Here is a 14,903-nt window from a genome sequence, read left to right as displayed (position 1 = left end):
AACCCCTACACCATGTATGTGCATGTCCTCTACGGGTGCACCAGAAATCCACTTTTAATAGGGAAATCAGGGTCACACATTGGTTTGACTTTAATAAGCTGAGATCATGAGCCTCTGGTTATACACTGTGGGTCGTGGGTCTGTTGGGTCATACGGAGAAGGTGGCTTTAGATTCTGAGTCTAACCAAGTGGAGTACTCCAATTCGTAATTCGCCTCCAAGGATCCTAATTTTCCTTGAAACTGTTTTTAATCAATGCCAAAATGATTTATTTTGATGGAAAATTATTAAAATAATTTTAGTGGAGTTTTTGAAATTTTTTCAGATTTTGCTGGGCAAGAAAATATTTTTTCCAGAATTTGTTTGGAAGAAATGACAAACAAGGGCAGTCCACCGAGACCGACACGGGACACCCAAATGGTTAATGGGTGTCCACATGGTGGCTAGGGCGGGTCCCATGTCAACCTACGTGGATGATGACATGGTGGTGATGTCAACCCCCTTATGCGACCCCCATGTCATTATGTTGTTTTATGATAAGGGCATTGATTTATGGAATTATGTGAAATATTAAGATTTTGAAAATATTAAGATTTTTAAAATATTATTTTAACGCATGTTTAATATTTAAAGCAAAGGGTTTGTGCACATATGTGGAGGATTCTAGAAAGGGTATAAGGTTTGTAATTACAAGCAACCTAAGGGAATATGGTAAATGTGCAATTAACCACCTAGCTAAGTGGCATGATTTCATTAGCCCCACATGCGCTTAGAAAATGGAAGGAACTTTGAGATTCGCTTTTTGATGGAATATTTGCCAAATTACCAAAAAGGTATACTCTCCATCTTGATTTTAGCTTTATTAAATGTAAAGAGCATGGATATTTTTAATAATAAGGGAAGTTGAAGTGAACTAAAGGAGGATAATGGTGTTTAAATCCATACCACACATCTTGATGGTATGATGCTGGATGGTGGACAAGGATAAAGCCTTTTGTAGCCATTGGTAGATGACATAGAGGACCAAGATTCATCAATCTAGAAGCATCTCCACACTTGAGGGTTAAAAGTTTATAAATACCCCCTTAAGCCTTCATTTCACACATGAGTTCACAATTAGACTCTGTTTAAAAGTGTGGCACGCCCAAGCCTATGCTCTTCTTCTTTTCTCTCTTTAAAGAACTACCTTAGAGTTGAGGTGAGAAAGAGCTCTATTGAAGCGCCAACACTATTCCATTAATGGTGATCTAAAGCTCAAATTCAAGCCATAGATGATCCAGTATTCAAGCCTTAAACAATTGAGTAAGATCTCTTCTATTTTCATTGATTCCTTTAGTTTCTCCTTGCGGTAAATTCTTAATTACAGCAACATTTCTTCATCCTTTGATGATTAGATCTTTGATCCTTTGAATCATCATTTATCTCTCTTGATCTATGTAGTTGAAGGCTTCATCTATGCATATTTTGATCTAGTTTTCATAAGCTTTCCCCTTTTACTTCTAGAGCAATTTTGACTGATACTTCTCTGAGAATTTTATGATCATATCAGTCACTTAGATCTTTTTTTTGATCCCTTGAAATGTAGTTTTTATAAAATGAGATTATGCTAAAATTGTGTGCCCCGGATTGTGAACTCAATAGAATAAGTTTTGCGATTTAAGAGATTGGTTTTCTTCTATAATTTTCCCACTACATTTGATCTTTAGATCCCTGCAAATCCTTCCATGATTTAAGTGTGTCTCAGTAGATGTTGGCCTTCACACTTGTTAGATGATGAATTGGCTCGATTTTGAGGTATGTCATCGCATGTCACCCGATGGCCTATAGCTAAGACTCAAGGCTGTAAACCGGGCATCTGAGAGCTCCGATTGGCATCCCATGGTCATGATGCAGTGTACAGTTGAGCATATGTATATTTATGTAATGGAGATCATGTTGTGATGAGTTTTTATGAGCTCATTGATGTATAATTGTGCTTTATAAATTTGTGTGGTGCAGAGTTTTAAAATGCACACCATGCATGTGTAGTTTGATGATCTCCTTTTGTGGCTTGTTTTGTTCACGTTTAAGGGACCCTAGTTCAGTTGTATCTTCTCATTTGAGTGTATTTTGAAGTCGATAGCTCATTGTAGTTACAGTGACCTTGCTGTAATTTAATTTTGCAAGTTGTATTTTCAAGTGTACTGAAAAATATCGTGGAGTATTATCTTGTATATTGTCTACATTGTACTCCAAGTCAAGAGAATTGGTTTCTATACATTCACAAGTTCATGATCCCACTTTTGTGTCTAATAATGATATTGTTCCAATAAACATTTGTAAATGCCAATGATCCCATACTCAATATCTAATTGCCTATTTTGTTACATTTACAAACTTGGCTCCATATCAAAATTCTGCTTTATCACTTTCCTCTATTTTTTTCCCAATCCTACAGGAAGCTCACTCATACAAGGTGGGTGAGGGCAATGGATGAAGAAATGACAACACATACAATTAAATAGAACATGGGAGCTTACTATTTTGGTAGCAGGAAAGCGATCCGTTGGATATCGTTGCATATATGCAGTTAAATATAATCACTCAGTAATTATTCAAAGACAATCCACAAGTATGATTGCCTTGGTGGTTTATGTTCATGATATTGTCATTATGGGGAGTGATCACAAATGAATGAACAATGTCAAGGGGTATCCACAACAATATGCTCAGACAAAGGACTTAGGACAAAGGTCATTTCTTGGAACTGAAGTAGCCTGGTCTAAGTATCGTATTATTTTGTCTTAAGGGAAGTATATAATTGTTATCAGAAATAGGGATGATAGGCGCGAAGCTAATTGATACACCCATGAATCCAAATATTAAATTATCAAAGGACCAAGGAGTGTCATTTGAGGATCCAGGTGGGTATAGAAGACTTGTAGTAGACTTATCTACCTGACGAGTACTATCAGGTATAGCCTTCGCAGTGAGTGTAGCAAATCACTTCATGCATTCCCCCAAAACCCCACACTGGGAGGCTATACGAAGAATATTGAGATATCTCAAGGGGACTCCAGGTCAAGGGCTTGTTTATAGGCAGAGTGAAAATTTTTGCATTAAAATCTATTCTAATGCCGACTGGGTAGGTTTCCATCGAACAGAAGATCTATTAGATATTGTACATCGGTTGGAGGAAATTTCACGTCATGGAAGAATTAAAAAGAGAATGCCATAGATAGGTCTAGTTGTAGAGGCTGAAATAGATCAATGGCTCACACTACATGTGAGTCAATGTGGCCGAAAACTTCGATGCTAGAGATGGGATTCACAATTACTGAGCTAATGAAGATGTCTAAAGACAATCAAGCCCTGTTATCAGATTCTGATGATCTTTTCCAAATTTAGGCATGGGTGACATTTATGCTCCAACTTGAGGGGAAGTGTTACAGATTAGATCTTCTAACAAAGTGTCTTGTTTGTGGGGCCAATAGGGAATTTCTGTCCTTTTTTAACATTTTAGGACATTAGTATAATACTTGAGAGTAATATTGTCTTTTAGACATTATTAATATACATAAAGATAAGAGGGGCTTGGACGCTGTGTAACCCTAATGCGACTGCCTCCAACAACCTCTCTTCTTCTTTTCTCTCTCTCTCTCTCTCTCTCTAACTTTCCTTCCTTCTCTTCCTCTGATAGATTTCTTCTTGCTCTTTGGTACTATATTCTTGACAAAAACAAAAACACTGACACATCAATTGCGACCCTACTGTAGTTAAAGTAATGGGGCATTTCTGTCCTTTTTTAACATCTTAGGAGATTAGTATAATACTTGTGGTATTATTGTCTTTTATACATATTATTAATATACAAAAAGATAAGAGGGGCTTGGAGGCTGTGTAACACTAATGAGACTGCCTCCAAGCACCTCTCTTCTTCTCCCATCTCTCTCTCTCTCTCTCTCGAACTTTCCTGTCTCCTCTTCCTCTGATCGATTTCTTCTTGCTCTTTGGTACTATAGTCTTAACAAAAACAAAAACACTGACACATCAATTGGGACCCTACTGTAGTTAAACTAACACATGAATTGGAAATCCATTACCCATGATGCATGGAGAGGTGCAAAATGAAGGGGCGGGAAGAGAGAGAGAGAGAGTGAGAGAGAAAGAGAGATAGATGCGAGGGCAGTAATGAGACAAGGGATCCTAATCCCTAACCATAACTATCAAATGAAGTGAGTGTTTAGGATAGAAACAAGTATTATTCCTCAGTCTCCAAAAGGTGCAGTGGTCGTTTGCTATCACGGCTAATGTCATTAATAATGAATGACTACAATGAGTCAAGCGTCACAAGTTTCATTCTATGTGTTCACTTTTCCATTTATAGGATATGTTATGCAGAAGAGTTTGTGAGGGGGGATTTTAGTCTTTTGAATCCTACATACATTGCATATAAGGGATAGTCTCATGATTGTATACAATCAGTTAATTAGAATCAGTCCTATTTTCCTACTCTCCTGGGTTTCCCTAGACTCTGACATGGCATTAGAGCGTTTTTTTTAACTACTCTATTGGAGGGTTTGTAGATCAAGGGAATTACACGAAGGATGACTCTTATTTGAGGGCCTCGAGAAATGGATGAATGAATGATGACTTGATGCTACTAAAAAGATTAGATGGATGAATATAATGCAGAAGTAGATGATTCATATTTTTAACTATCGCTATTTATTTAATTTTAGACATTTTTGTTATTGGTCAATTTGAGCTTTAAAAGATAAAGGGGACCCATATTCGGTTTTCATATATTGATGGGGGGAAGAGTGGTAAGACCTTTCTTTTCCTTATTTCTAGGGATTTTTAGAAGTCCTATTTGTGTGAGAGTTGTTAGCAAGTGGGAGAAAATAAAAGATAGGAAATAGTTGGGCACGTGGATGTCCAGAAAATATAAAATAGGAGTCCTAGGCTCTAAGAAGAAGGCTTAGAGAGAAGCATGATTTTTAATGGAACGAGGACATCCAAATATAATGAACTAAAGAGTAAGTGCTTATAAATAGGACTTGATGTCACAATCAAAGAACTTATGATTTTGATTCTTTGGTTTCAGAATTCAAAGTGGCCAATGAAGCTTGGCTGTCGGCTTTCCCTTTAATATTCAATCGACTCCATGGTTTGTTTGGATTTCTTTCCTTGAGAAAATATCCACCGCATTAGTTGGTATCGAAACATGTCCATTCCCAAAGTGCATGAGGAGGCTGCAACTTTGAGCAACAGCTACTAGAGGAGATCGAGTTTATGGTTGTGGTGGCAAAGTTATGTGGGAGGAATTCAATGATCTAAAGAGGGAATTCAGTAAAGGAAGAGGAAGAGGAAGAAGAGGAGGATGACGATGAAGGAGGAGGAGCAGGAGTAGAAGAAGGAGAAGGAGAAGGACAAGGAGGAGCTGAAGAAGAATAAGAAGAAGAAGAGAAATGAGAAGTTGAAGGAGGAGGAGGAGGAGGAGGAGGAGGAGGAGAACAAGAAGGAGAAGGAGAAGGAGAAGGAGAATGAGAAGAAGAAAAACAAGAAAAACAGAAACAAAAACTTAAGACCAGTAGAATGAGAGGGCGGGGTGCTCGTATCCACCCCAAACTCCTCTCTTAGGCCACCTAGGAAACATGACACCCACCGAGTCAGCCATTCCACATTTTTGAACATAGGTGGCACCCATGGATATTTGTGTGCTCTTGTATTTATACTTTTTCAGAAACATAATGTGGCAGCCCTAGTCTCCAATCTAGATACAAAATTGCGAAAGAATTTAGGACCGGTAGACCGCATAGATATTAGGAAAGGATTTGTTTGCCATCGAATAAAGTTATAAAGAATGGTGTACTCCAAGTTATACTTGGTGTTCCCATTTTACCACATGACCTAGCACATATCCAATGGAATACAATAAGAAGTCCACACCCTAAAAATCTAAATTCAGAAATTAAGTTGACTCTTGCTGATGAAATCCCAAATTAAACCTAAAAAACGCTAGGGGAATGAGTAACATATTATCGATTACAATCTTTACACTCAGAAGACTTTACAGATAATAGAGATGTGTGTTCCAACTAACAGTTTATTTTCAAGCTAAAACAAATTCCAGCAATTTACAGCTTACGGCTGAAATTCACGCAAGTTAAACATTGCCATCACTTACATGTTCAGAAATTTCTCTAACAAATCATACAAATAATGTCCTCAAGTTAGTATGACTTTCAGCATTAAGATAAGAAACATTTCACCGACAAATAATTGAAAATCAACATTAAGCTAAGGCCATGGCTCATACAAGACAAGATATGATGACAACAAACTTTAGCTAAGGAAATCTTACTTCTCCAGCAAAAAGGCGTGGTCTCAATCCCAAAGCAGAACAAGGAGCATCAAGAAGGACACGATCAAAGGTGCCGGGCCTAAATCCCACGGATTTGTCAACCCTAGCACCCATGCAATGGTTTCTGCCTGGCCCATTCCTCATCTTTCTCAATTGCTTCCTGGCAATGGCTTTACTAGTATAGCTTTTGTTGTTGGCTGTTGTACTGACATCTGTGCAAGTTTGATTAGTGTCTATAAATCAGTTTGTACATTTGTGTTCGATATTTCTGTATGGGCTTAGGACAAAAAATTGAAATTTGGAATGTGCAATAAACATTCACACAAAAAACAAGCAAGAACGCAAAAAAATATTTCTTAAGAGGCATTGAGATCAGATAAATAACATTCTCTTCCGACAATGTAAAATTCAACATCTCAAGTTTTGCACGTCTTCACATGTAAATATGATTGATAATTGTTGAATTCGTTAGCATGGCATGCATGCATAATGATCGCCAATCCTTCCACCAAGATGTATGAGGAACGCATAAGGATCCTGGCCCAAAAAATGGTCGGCTAAATCCTTTCAGCTCAACCTCCTAGGTAGTAGGTTAGGAATCCAATGTCTACCACTCTGAAAAACCAACATTTAGCATACACTGCCTTACTGTTCCTTATCAGGTGCTTGACCATCAAACTTAATCCTTGACTCAAGGCTAGTCACTCTTGATATGATCATGGAGGGCACACGGAAACACTTATCCTACTCAGGACTGTCGAAAGGTCCATTGCCTCAGTTTTTCTCATACTTTCTAAGTGGATTTATCTCTAAAGCTATCATAGGAGAAATGTTATTTATTTCAAAGAAAGAACCCCCCTGGAAAATCTGTGTTCAAAATACATAGTATGCTTACAATGGCGCTTCTTATTTCCAATTCAAGTGAGTATCCACAGTATTCACATTGATGGCTAAGAGTAAGGACAGAATTCTTTAGTCTACACGAAACTTGGGAAGTCAAAAGCCTAAAACAAATAAATTTGTTTGTGGCCCAACAAATTGTAGGATTTCAAAATAACCTACATTATATCGCACGCAATGAGAATGAATCAGCTTCATGGATCCTAGAAAGTTTAATCATTATATGCCAATGTTTGCTTAGTGAAAGAAGTCCAACAAAGTTCTTCATTGCCTTGAAAAGAATACCCACACAAACAAAACCTCGCAAACAGGACTGAGAGTGTCCAACATGTGTTGGGCATAAATTCTCACATGTATATATAAACTAGATAGCCACCCCAGATAGTTGGGAAATGGCTCTGATGATGATGAAAATGATGTATATATAAACCAGATAGGACTCCTAACTTGATTGAAGAAGAAACTGGGCCAAAAACCAGTCTGGTTTAAGAGATATTTTCCTTTAGAAAATTCATTCAGTCAATAGCAGGGTCTCGTTCCATTGGATGAAGCCAGTCCAAGGTTTCAGAAAAATGCTAGGCAGCCCCTAGCGCCCAGTCAGGCGTCTAAGCAGGCGCCCAGAACCTCAAGCGTCCTGAAGTATAAATTCTTAAAATTATACATGTGTTGTCCAAACACCCATATAAGCTATTTGTGTCAACTTTGTAATTTAGTATTTGAAAATATTGTAACCTTCTTTTTTATATACAAACATATGACATATCCAATGTTGAGAATAAACTTGTTCAAAATTTCAAAATTCCAACCAGTATAATGGGCCATGTATTAGTAATAGTGTCCAACTCTCCATATTTTATAATAACAGGGACTCCAAGGTTCCAACTCTCCAAGTCTTCAATAAACTTACAAAATAGTAGTTTTGAAATTGTCAAAAGGTTAGTAGGGATAGTTTTGAAAGAATTTTTATTGATTTAGCAGAGCCTTTGAGGGTGTCATCCAATGTATGGTGGCTTCGTGAGAGTCCTTAGAAGCATATGGACTTAGGTTTGGAGTCTATAAGATGTCTTCTATTTTGCCTGAAAATAGAGTGATGAATTTCCAATCTAATTAACAAGACTGCTAAATGGTTAGCTCTTGTGTTTGTTTCTACTCATTTACTGGTTTCATTATCTAGTATCAAAGCAGGATCCTATCACAAAGAAATCTCCGACAAATCATAATCATTGAAAGGAGAGGCTGTGTTTGAGGGGGCCCATGGAGAAATTCTTCAAATGGAGGATGAAATTCAAGATATTCGAGCAAGATTAGATCAATCGATGCAATATGTGATACACAACCAGAATTCGGCTCTGAGGCTGGATTAGACTTAGAGGATTCTTGAGGAATCAATCTAAACCCTACTATCACCATGGTCCACAACCAGAGCCAAAAGAAGAGAGGCTAGGAGATGGGGGTGATTCAAGTCCTAGAATATGCTCAAGCCAATGGGATAAGGGTAGATGTACCGGAGTTCAAAGGACACATTGACCTAGAAGTTTTTTTAATTGGATCAGCACCATGGAGAACTTTTTCGGATGGAAGGATCTCCAGAAACGTTAGTATGCCAAAATTCGCGCAACTAGATTTAGGGATCATGCATCAATTTGGTGGTCACAATTGCAAACTTACAGAGAGATGAAAGATAAGAGCAAACTAGCCAATTGGGAGAAATGAACAAACATATGCACCCAATGTTCTTACCGTATGATTATGCCGAAGCTCTATTCCAAAAATTTAGAGCATGTGGCAAGGAGAGAAGTGTACAAAGAGGAGTCTTAGAAACTCTCAATGCAAATGGGCTGCAAGAAACCGAGGAGTTCATTCTCCGTAGCTTGTTATATTAAAGGACTAAAGCTTCAGATCAAAGATGAGGTTTCCGAAAATTGACATTGAAAAGTAGATAAAGTGTATCAGCATGTTAGTAAGGTTGAAGAGGCGTTGAAACAAAACTGCATCAGAGAAGGTGCATCTACAAGACATGGTGGCATCAAATTGAAAGTTGTCGCTATGTGGAACCAATGTTCAAAAAGTCAGCCGCCCGATTGACTAGGCGGCCGTCTAGGCGGCTATTTTTAAAAAATGCTCAGGCGTTCTTAAGGCAGTACTTGTTAGGTGCCAGAACTAGGCGTCCGCCTAGGCGGTCGGTCGACCGATTAGGCGGTCAGTAATGTGGTAAAAGGCGCCCGCTTAGGCGGCACGCAGGGCTATGGAAGAAAAATATTTTTAGGTGGGGGCAAAAAAGGTCATTTTACACCCTTAGAAGGGGGGATAAGGGTTTGGAGGGGTAATTTTTGCCCCCAAAAAAAACATTTAGTGAGCTTTAGAGAGAGAAACAACTTGAAAAAAAACTAGATTTAAAGATTTTATGAGAGATCAAATTTTTTTTCGAAATCCTCAAATGGTCATGATATTAAAGGATATTCAACCCCAATCGTTTTTAGGCTTATAGGGGTTGTAAAAGAGGAGATTTGGGATCCCAAACATTTCGGTTTGGTCCGAAATCAAGTCTGCTACAAGAAGGTTGGTATATTTCAATAGTTTTCATTAGGTTTTATATTTTTTTCCTTAATGTCTAATGATGTTATTTTTTGCTATTTGTATTTTTTCTTTGATACTTTGTGATATATATTTGATATGTTATTGTCTATTTGGAATCTTGGATTATTATTTAATCAGTTAGTTTAATAATTGCTTAATTCTTAATTGCTTATTAAATAATTACATGTGCAATGTGTTTTCTTGATGTATGATTCATAAAGCATAATTATTTTATTAACTAGTTTAATATTTGCTTAATCCTTATAGCTTATTAAATAATTGCATGTGTGATATTCTTTTTTGATTTTGTGTTATATCATTGGAATTTTGATGTGTATGTGTTACCTAAATTTATTTGTTGGGCTTAATAAGAAGCCAATATATTAAAGGGTCAATGTCGCTTCCTATATGTAATTTTTTAGATATCATTGCAATTTTATTAGATAACCATTTCTAAATTTTTCAAGTTTGACCTTGTTTTCTTTGTCTATTTTTCAGGCTCAGGTGTTAAGTTGATAATTGATAGATAAAGGTTGAAGGTGAAATGTCTTCCTCAGCTTCAAGTAGACAAACTGATTCGGGTTGAAAATATGCTTACTGTTCTAACCCTAATGATAAGAATAGAGTAGGTTGCAAGTTTTGCAAAAATAAGTACACTGTTGGCATTAATAGAGTGAAAAAGCATTTGGCCGCCATAAAAGGGGATATAGCGTCATGTACTCAAGTCCTTGGAGAGGTCAGGAAAGAAACAAGGGGTCCAAAAGAAGAAACAATTGGTCTAGAGATCCAGAGAGACATGAAGACTTGAGGTCTAGTGTGACCATCAATGGACCTGAATATGATGAAGATGAAGAAGGAGGAGGCTCCATAAATAGACCTCGAAGAAGATGGGCCTCTTGATACATACTTCTCACATCCCGATCCCAATGTGGTGGTTCGCGAAAGGGAGCCGATACAAAGTGCTTTAAATACTACTCTAAAGAAGCAGGAGAGAGAAAGAGTGAACCAATACGCTGCTAAATGGTACTATCAAGCAGGTCCACCATTTAACACTGCCACTTTAAAGAGCTTCATTGTTATGTTTGAGGCAATGGGGCAGTTTGGCCTAGGATATAAGCCTCCTACACCTTAGGAGCTCAAGGGACCTTTGTTGAGGAAAGAGGTGGAATTAACAAACGACCATCTGAAGACACACAAGGATGCTTGGGCAGATTTGGGGTGACTATTATGACATATATGTGAACCGATAGGAGGTCTAGGAGTGTCATGAACTTAATGGTTAATTGCCTCGTGGGAACTATCTTTTTGAAGTCCATTGATGCATCCAACAAGATTCATGATGCGACCTTCATATTTGGTGTTGTGGATCAATGCATTGAGGAGGTAGGGGCAGATTATGCTGTGCAGGTTGTCACAGATATGGCTAAGGCCAACATGGCAGCTGCTAGAATGTTGGAAACCTCAAAGCCGCACATTTTTTAGACTCCTTGCATGGTTCAAGGTATAGATTTCATGCTTGAAAAGATTCGTACAAAGAAATCGGTGCATGAGATATTCGAAAAAGCCAACGTCATAACTATTTTCATTTATAGCCACAGCCATGTCTTGGCGATGATGAGGGAATTTACAAGTGGGACTGACTTGGTGAGGCCGGGGGTCACTAGGTTTGCCACCTCATTCTCGTCTCTAGATTCTTTGAATGAACAGAAGGATAGGCAGCGAACCATGTTTGTATCTGACGAATGCAAAGAGAGTAAGTGGTCTAAGGAGGCCAAGGGAAAACAAGTCTATGACATTATTATATCTACTACGTTTTGGAGTGGGGTTAAGTTTAGCATTCATATTTTTGAGCCACTTGTGAAAGTGCTTCGCCTTGTTGATAGCGAAAGGGAACCGGCAATGAGGCAGTCATTAATCGAGCCCGATGCCGAGGATGAGCATGTATTCGAGGGAGAGAGCTTCACATGGACCCAAGTGCAAGAGGCGGCTGGTTTCGCATCGAGCCTAGTGAGAGCTACAACATCCCAAACACAGAGGAAGGGGAAGCAAGTGGCCCAAGAAAAGGGACAGGAAAGGGGAAGAAGAAGGTGCAGTCGAGGAGGAGGACAACGATCTTGGAGGAAGTGGAGGATGTAGACTCAGAGGAGACAAGGGAAGAAGGTTTTTATGTGGAGGAGAAGGATGACTCTGATGTGCTTGGCATCATCGTCAGATTCAGGTGGACTGCATGCCAGACAACGACGTCGTGCTCATAGTGATGCTGAAACTCAAGCTCATAATTGAGTTCATCATATTTGTGGGGTGAAGAAGACTTTTTGAGTTTGTGGCCTTTGTTGGTCAGATATGAGTTCATATGACTTTTTGCTAATGACTTTTGAAACTTTTGTGACTTGTGATTTGCGAGATTTAAATGACATTTTGAGTTCATTTTATCTTTTAATGTTCATTTTGAGTTATAATTATTTCATTTACAATCTAAAGTTATAAAGTTACAATCTAAACATTTTTTTTAACAAAAAAAATAAAAAATAAATAAAAAATAAAAAAATAAAAAAAAAATCAATGGTATTTTTTGGGTCTGGCCGCCCGCCTAGGCAGCCGCCTTAGCGCTTAGGAGGCCCTGCCCCCCCCCCCCCCCCCACCACCTACACGGCCGCTCCCGGCTTATTGAACATTGCGTGGAATTGAAGGTAATAAATTAAAAAAAAATCCTTTTCTTTTATTAATATACATGAATTCCACTAACATGGGCCATGAAACAGTGCAGTAAATCCAAAATATAACCTTAAATACAACCAAAGACCTTTCCTTTTACTACCAAAGCAAATAGACACAACCCATTACTACCAAAGCAAATAGACACAACCCAGGAGCAATTTACAATCTTCCACTATGAATTTAAGTACAATATATGGCCCTGAAAATTTACAGAAAATATAGAATTATGATAGAAAATTAAATAATAACAGCCGAAAAGACTTACGTGATCATGCCTAAAGTACCCCCACTGGACTTGATACACCCCACACCCAATTCCTTGATCGATGGTGCACTTTTATTCTTTTGGTCATGCTGGATTTTAGAGATGGGAAGCTTTCATAGGCAGTAGCTCTTACTCTAGGGTTTTAGAGAGTACAAAAACCTAACAAGGATTTGTAGGAACTCTAAGGAACAAATTAGGGTTGGGCTTAAAGGCATAGAACCCTCCTATCGCTGGGCGTACCCCTTTCTCTTCTCCAAACAGTAAAGCCCCACTTAGTCATATTCAAATTTGGGTGGCATGAGCCGCATGACCCTTTTTTGGAAGGGAGAAGATAGAAAAAGAAATTAATGAGAGAAAGAGAGAGCTTTGCTGCATGGAGAGAGAAATATGTACGTAGAAATAGAGGGTCTCAATGGCAGTTAAATAGAAAGAATTCCTCCTCCAGTTTGGATTATAATTCCTCCTCAAGGTATTGCCTATCCAATCATAGAGCTTGACCAATAGGAACTTAGGAAATCCTTGTGGTGAAAGAGAACAAACCTGAGTAAGCATTCTCACAAATCTGCCATCATGATTTTGGAATGATTATTACGAACGTTATCCCCTTATAATTTGACGCAACTCCAACTTCTAATTTGAATAAGACTATACCCAATCTAGAACTTCCTATTATCTTTTTTAAAATTTGTAAAAAGTCAAAAGACAACATTTATTCAATCAAAAAATCTCCCACAAAGCTAGGACACAATCTTTTCTTTTAAAAGTTTATTTTGACATAACTAACTTTAATATAAAAAAACACTACCAAATAAAAATTGGGAATGTATAGCATCAGACCATTTACGTTTGAAATAAGGTGGCCACAATAACTATAACCGTGTAAATTTGAAGATCCTCGAGATTCACGCTGGAGCAACCGGCTCTTCAAGTTGGGGTAGCCAGTAGCTTTTGAATTTTTTAATATATATTACTGTACCCTATCAAGATCAATGTCAGGTTTTGTTTTTCTCTCCCGCTCTCTCCCAGTTAAAGGATTCATGTCAAAACCCCCAAACCCCTTTTTGCTCACCCAAAAATACCCAAAAAGCTCATCCTCCATCTCTCCTTGTTTCTCTCTCTAACCCAACCTCTGCTCTCACCCATCTCACTCTTTGTCTGCAAACCTCTCTCTTCTATGTGTTTCTCTCTCTATCCCGACCTCTGTACCCAATCCTCAAAACCTCCCTTCTCTCTATGTGTTTATCTATCTAACCTGCCACTCCCTTGTTGCCTTCTTCAACTGTCCCTCTTCTCTCTTTGAGAGCTCAGTTGCCATTTTCAATCCTCTAGAGAGAGAGAGCGAGAGAGAGGGAGGGAGTACGTAGAAGACAAGAAGCCATATGTATTTAATTAGTAATTTAAGTTGCTTCAATACCCTTAAATTAGCTATGAAGATATATAAAAGATACGTACCGTGTCCATCGAGCTGCCAAAATTAGTGGTCGAATTCATAATAGAGCGGCTTATGCTACAAAAATTGGGTGAACTTTTACGAACATAACCATGCTTCCACTTTCTAACTTCATAGAGAGACTCCAAGTGCGACAAAGAGTAGGCTGAGTTTGGGAGAAGACTAACAGACAAATGCATGGTGGGGAGCTACGTGTACTTCAATATTTGGATGGATCATGACATTAAAAGTTGGAGTTGCGTCAGAGAGCACCTACTATACATAAAATATATTCAGAAAATAAAAGACGGAAAACTAACACAAAGCAAAATGATACCAAAAAATGATATTTTACACCATAGAGGATTGCAAGCCCAATGTTCCAGGACCACCATGACATACAAAATTTTGAACAAATAGTATCTTTCTATAAGGATGTTGTTGCTCTAGTCCACCACAATAAAACAAGTGATTGTTGATCATATCACCCCTTAAGATTCCATAAAAGTCACTTTTTCCAATCTCTCAGAAAAACATAAACTAATAAACCCAGTAGTTTCATACAGGCAGCCTTTGAGCGTAACCACAACAACAAGCAAGTATGAGAGATGGGAAAGGCCCCATTCCATTTAAAGCATAAGAGAATGACACAATAAAAGACGCAACAAA

General features: G+C 38.1%; 1 protein-coding gene across 21 annotated transcripts in view; it reads right to left on the bottom strand.

Moving 5' to 3' along the window:
• The window catches only part of LOC18437218 (NOL1/NOP2/sun family protein), a 125,474-nt gene that overhangs the window by 29,339 nt on the left and 81,232 nt on the right, over positions 1 to 14,903 (bottom strand). For 14 of the 21 annotated variants that reach the window (XR_016050954.1, XR_016050964.1, XR_016050965.1 and 11 more), the window contains one exon: positions 6,346 to 6,557. The exons of 2 other annotated variants lie outside the window; for them this stretch is intronic. Coding sequence is in view for 9 of the 19 variants with exons in the window: in XM_088860330.1 (XP_088716456.1) it covers positions 6,346 to 6,557 (212 nt within the window). In the remaining 10 variants the exon portion in view is untranslated. Of the gene's footprint in view, positions 1 to 6,345; positions 6,558 to 14,257; positions 14,511 to 14,903 lie in introns of all 21 variants that reach the window. 5 more of the 21 variants (XR_016050956.1, XR_016050960.1, XR_016050961.1 and 2 more) reach the window with 2 other exon arrangements.

The sequence above is a fragment of the Amborella trichopoda genome, chromosome 3, assembly GCF_054954075.1.
Source record: "Amborella trichopoda isolate Santa Cruz 75 chromosome 3, AtrichopodaSantaCruz75HAP2 v2.0, whole genome shotgun sequence".
In the NCBI taxonomy this organism is placed as follows: Eukaryota; Viridiplantae; Streptophyta; class Magnoliopsida; order Amborellales; family Amborellaceae; genus Amborella; species Amborella trichopoda.
This window is presented reverse-complemented; position numbering and strand designations above follow the sequence as displayed.